Here is a 5,150-nt window from a genome sequence, read left to right on the forward strand (position 1 = left end):
ATTATTTTTCATTTTGTTTTCGTTGTGAATTCTGAACTAGTCCTTTTAGGTGATCTTAATCATCCCTAATTCTAACTTGTTCCTTTCAAAGTGATCTCTACTTAGGGCTTTTGTGAAGATGTCAGCTATTTGCTTGCCAGTAGCACAAAATTCTACAGTGATCAAACCCTTTTCATAGTTATCCCTTAAAAAATGATGCCTAACATCTATGTGCTTAGTTCTCTTGTGATGAATCGGGTTCTTGGTCATACTAATTGCACTAGTGTTATCACAAAAAATGGGAATACAACCAACATCAATTCCAAAGTCCATTAGTTACTGTTTTATCCACAACAATTGAGCACAACATGAAGTAGCAACAACATACTCAGCTTCAGCAGTAGATAAGGCCACTGAATTCTGCTTTTTGGTAGCCCAAGATACAAGATATGAGCCAAGAAAGTGTGCCATACTTGAGGTTCTCTTTCTATCCACTAGAAAACCTGCATAATCAGTATCAACATATCCAACCTGAAATCTTACACAAAGGCCTACACTGAAAACAATATCAGGTCTACTAGTAATGAGATACAACAATGAGCCAATCATTCCCCTATACAACTTCTGATCAACATATGAACCAGGTTCATCTATATCCAACTTTGTAACTGTTGCAATAGGAGTGTCAATTTATTTAGAATCTTTCATTTTAAACCTTTTAAGAAACTCTTTTACATACTTCTGTTGATGGATCATAGTTCCATTTGAATTTTGTTTAATTTGTAAGCCTAAAAAGAAATTAAGCTCACCCATCATGCTCATTTCAAATTCACTCCCCATTAGTTTATCAAATTCTGTACTTAACTTATCAGCAGTTGCTCCAAAGATTATATCATCAACATATATCTGAACTACTAAGAGATCTTTACCTTTTTCTTTCAAGAACAAAGTATTGTAAATTTTACCTTTCTTGTAGTCATGCTCAAGCAAAAACTTTGATAATCTTTCATACTATGCTCTTGGAGCCTGCTTGAGCCCATAAAGTTCTTTGTCAAGTTTGTACACATGATCAGGACTTTCCTTGCTTTCAAACCCCGGAGGTTGCTTGAAAAACACTTCTTCCTTTAGATAGCCATTGAGGAAGGCACTCTTGACATCCATCTGGTGAAGGGTGAATTCCATGTAAGCAACAAGGGCTATGAGAATCTTATTGCTTCCAACCTTGCAACTGGAGCAAAGGTTTCATCATAGTCTATGCCCTCCTCTTGGCTATATCTTTGAACCACTAATCTTGCCTTGTTCCTTGTAATTGTTCCATCTTCATCAAGTTTGTTTCTGAAGACCCATTTTGTGCTAATTACTGATCTGTCTTTGGGTCATGGTACCAGATGCCAAACTTAACTCCTTTCAAATTGGTTGAGTTCATCTTGCATTGCATTTACCCAGTCTGCATCCTGCAAAGCCTCAGCAACATTTTAGGTTCAATAAGAGATAAGAAGGCATCAAAAGCACAAAGATTTTTTAATGAAGATCTGGTTTTGATTCCAGAGGTTGGATCAATGATTATTTTCTCAATGGGATGAGAACTTTGATAGTTGTAAGATTTTACAACTAACTGGTTTCCCTTTGATATTCCTTCAATACTTTGTTGCTATGGAACATGTTCATGGACAGGTTTCCTTGAAGTTTGAGAATCATTTCCTCTTTGTTTTATTCACCCTGTCATGTTGCCTTGGGTTCCATCAGCTGTTCCATCACCCGTTCCTTCCTCTAATGCAGCTTCAGTCTGGGTTGTCGTTTCATTTGAATTTCTTACTAGCCTAGTTGCTTCATCATCTTGTTCCTGCCTCTTAAAAAGAATGTTAGCTTCATCAAAAACCATATGAACACTTTCTTCTACACACGTAGTTCTTTTGTTATAGACCATATAAGCTTTGCTATGTGAAGAATATTCCAAGAATACTCCCTCATCACTTCTGGGATCAAACTTACCTAGGGAGTCTTTACCATTATTGTGCACAAAACACTTGCATCCAAATGCCCTAAGATGGGATATGTTTGGTTTTCTCCCTTTAAGTAACTCATAAAGAGTCTTCTCTACAAGAAGTATGGTCATTCACCTATTTATGATGTAGCATGCATTATTTACAACTTCTGCCCAGAAACTACGGGGAAGTTTACTAGAAAGAAGCATAGTCCTAGCCATATCTTCAAGTGTCCTATTCTTTCTTTCAACTACTCTATTTTGTTGTGGAGTCCTAGGAGCAGAAAAATTATGATATATGCCATGCTCATCACAAAATTCAGCAAATTTAGCATTTTCAAACTCAGTGCCATGATCAGACCTAATTGATGCAAGTTGATTACCTAGTTGTTTCTGAGTTTTTCTAACAATAGAAGTGAACATGTCAATTGCTTTATCTTTAGATGTTATAACCAATGTACAAGTAAACCTAGAGTAATCATCAACAAGAACCATCACATATCTTTTACTACCTTTGCTTAATATTCTCATTGGACCACAGAGATCCATATGGACCAGTTCCATTGTCCTGGTGGTGCTTACCACTTTATTGCATTTAAAAGAGGATCTTACATACTTCCCCCTTGCACAAGCCTCACAAACTTTGTCTTTCTTGAACTTGATGTTAGGCAACCGTATCACCAGGTCCTTAGAAACTAATTTGTTGACTTGACTCAGACTTGCATGTCCAAGTCTCCTGTGCCAAAGGAGGGGATCATTGTCCAACACACTTAAGCAAGTGAGTTCATTTTCTGAAAGTGTGGACATATCCACAATATATATATTGTTCACTTTTTTTCACTGCAAAATAATCTTGTCAGTGGTAAGATTAATCACATAACATTTGGTAGAGGTGAATGCTACCAAGTTACCTCTATCACATAGTTGTGATACACTGATTAGACTGTATTTTAAGCCATCTATCAAGTAGACATTCTCAATAGAGTGAGAATCAGTCTTAGCTACCTTTTCAACCCCAATGATCTCACCTTTCTTCCCATTTCTAAAGGATACATTACCACATTTGAGGTACTCAAGTGAAAGGACTTGCTTCATGTCATGTGCTTTGAGCAGCCACTATCCATGTACCATATTTGGTTGTTTGGACCTGCAAAAGGAAATCAGGGTTTAGTCTTAGGAACCCAAACTAGTTTGGGTCCCTTTCTATAGGCAAAAGGATGAATCAGATTCTTTTTGGCCCAACTTGGTAGCCTATTCTTCCCTTGAACAAATTCTTTGTTCTTTTGGCTTGCCTTTTCTTTTGCATTGCATTCACTTTTATAGTGACCTGTTTTACCACAGTGAGTACAAATCTTGTTCTTAGGAAGTGTAAGGCTTGCTATTGGGATCCCATTTAGGTGGCATATTCCCAAAGCCGAGTCCTCTTCTATTGCTACTATGATGTTCCTGTAGCCATGAAAGTGCATCGGAGGACCTGTTCCATTTACAAGTTCTGTCTAGTTCATGCTTGACTTTGCCTATATCCTCTCTCAAAATTCTAACCTTCTCATCCTTCTTATACAATTCATCTTTTAGTTTACCAACATTTTCTTCTAGAGTGAGTTGTGTGCAATCAGTTGTCTACTTACTTGTTCCTAATTTCAGTTTTAGGTTTTCAAATCTAAGTTCTAGGACATTTGATTCAAATGCATGAACCTGGTTCTTTAATGCAGTATTTTCACTTATAGTCTCACTAACCCTAAGTTCCAGGTTCTTACACTTTGCTTTCAAAATCACGCATTCCTTAGACAACTATTCGTTTTCATTGTTTACATCCTCATATTCATCAATGAAATCTAGAAGTAATTCAGATAGCCTTTCTTTAGACAAAAAATTAATCTTGTCTTTGAGATGAATAAAACTTACCTCAGATTCCTCATCAGATTCTCCAATGGCCATAAGTGCTTGTTTATCTCCATCTTCATCATCTGAGCTTTCTTCCCAAGCAGCAACCATAGCCTTTGTTGATCATTTGTTCTTCTTGGGTTGAACATGTTTCTTCATTCAGCTCTTTCCTTATTCCATTCAATTTCCCATTGTGGGAAGTTCTTGATATGGTGATCAGTCTTACCACACTTGTAGCATCCCTCATTGGTTTGCCTTTCAGGAGCCTTTGGTTTGATGTAGCTTCCACTTCTTGAAGGACCCTTTCCTCTCTTTAGGTACTTCTTGAAGTCCTTTGTTATCATAGCCATTTCATCATCTTCTAGATCATAACCTTCAGTGATTCTGAGTGCCAGGCTCTTTTCCTTCTTGGGTATATCCATCTTAATGGTTTGCCTTCTAAGTTCATAAGCAGTGAGATTTCCAATTAGCTCATCCAACTTAAGAGTGGCAATGTTCTTTGATTCCTGAATAGTAGTAATTTTGCTCTCCCAAGTAACTGGCAGAACCCTTGTCAAAATCTTCTCAACTCTGTCTTCTTCAGAAATAATCCTTCCAAGAGACTTAAGTTCATTTGTCAGTGTGGTGAACCTTGTATACATCTCTTGTATGATTTTCCCTTCCTTCATGGTGAAATTCTCATATTGAGAATATAGTAGTGTTCCTCTAGACCTCTTAACTTGAGGTGTTCCTTCATGGGCCACTTGCAAAGTGTCCCAGAATTATTTAGCAGTGGTGCAACTTTGGATTCTACAATACTCATCTGGACCGAGTCCACAAACAAGCCATTTCTTGGCATTAGCATTCTTCTCCCATTTCCTCAAGTCGTCGGCAGTGCAGTCAGCTCTTGTCTTTTCCACCTCTTCTCCTTCGGCATATATCTTCATGGTAGCCAGTGGGCCATCTGTGATAATGTCCCATAGCTCATAGTCTTCTCCTATGATGTGATCTCTCATCCTGTTTTTGCACCAAAATTAATAATGGTCGTTGAAAAGTGGTGGCCTAGCAGTGGATCGCCCTTCCCAGTTTCCAGGTGGTGCACTCATCTCAATCTTATCCTAAGGTGTTAGCCTCTTCAAGGATAACCCGCTCTGATACCAATTGATATTTTAACTTCAATACCACACAAGAGAGAGGGGGAGGGGTAATTTGTGTGGTGTCCAATTTTTCGCTTAAACTGATTATGGAAGGACCTGGTTCTTCTAAGTGTTCTTTAATCTACTATTGCTGAAATAGTAAATGCGAAAAGTAAAGAACACAAGTA

At 37.7% G+C, this 5,150-nt stretch overlaps 1 protein-coding gene across 1 annotated transcript; it reads right to left on the reverse strand.

Moving 5' to 3' along the window:
- Positions 1–315: 315 nt before the first annotated feature.
- On the reverse strand, positions 316–3,058 carry LOC138903872 (uncharacterized). Its single transcript, XM_070192447.1, has 6 exons — positions 2,875–3,058; positions 2,580–2,754; positions 2,347–2,432; positions 1,711–1,875; positions 789–914; positions 316–647 (listed from the first exon to the last, which is right to left on the reverse strand). The coding sequence occupies exons 1-6, from the start codon at positions 3,056–3,058 to the stop codon at positions 316–318; spliced, it is 1,068 nt and encodes a 355-aa protein (XP_070048548.1).
- Between the last annotated feature and the right edge of the window lie 2,092 nt (positions 3,059–5,150).

This window comes from Nicotiana tomentosiformis, unplaced genomic scaffold (assembly GCF_000390325.3).
Source record: "Nicotiana tomentosiformis unplaced genomic scaffold, ASM39032v3 Un00097, whole genome shotgun sequence".
NCBI classification, from domain to species: Eukaryota; Viridiplantae; Streptophyta; class Magnoliopsida; order Solanales; family Solanaceae; genus Nicotiana; species Nicotiana tomentosiformis.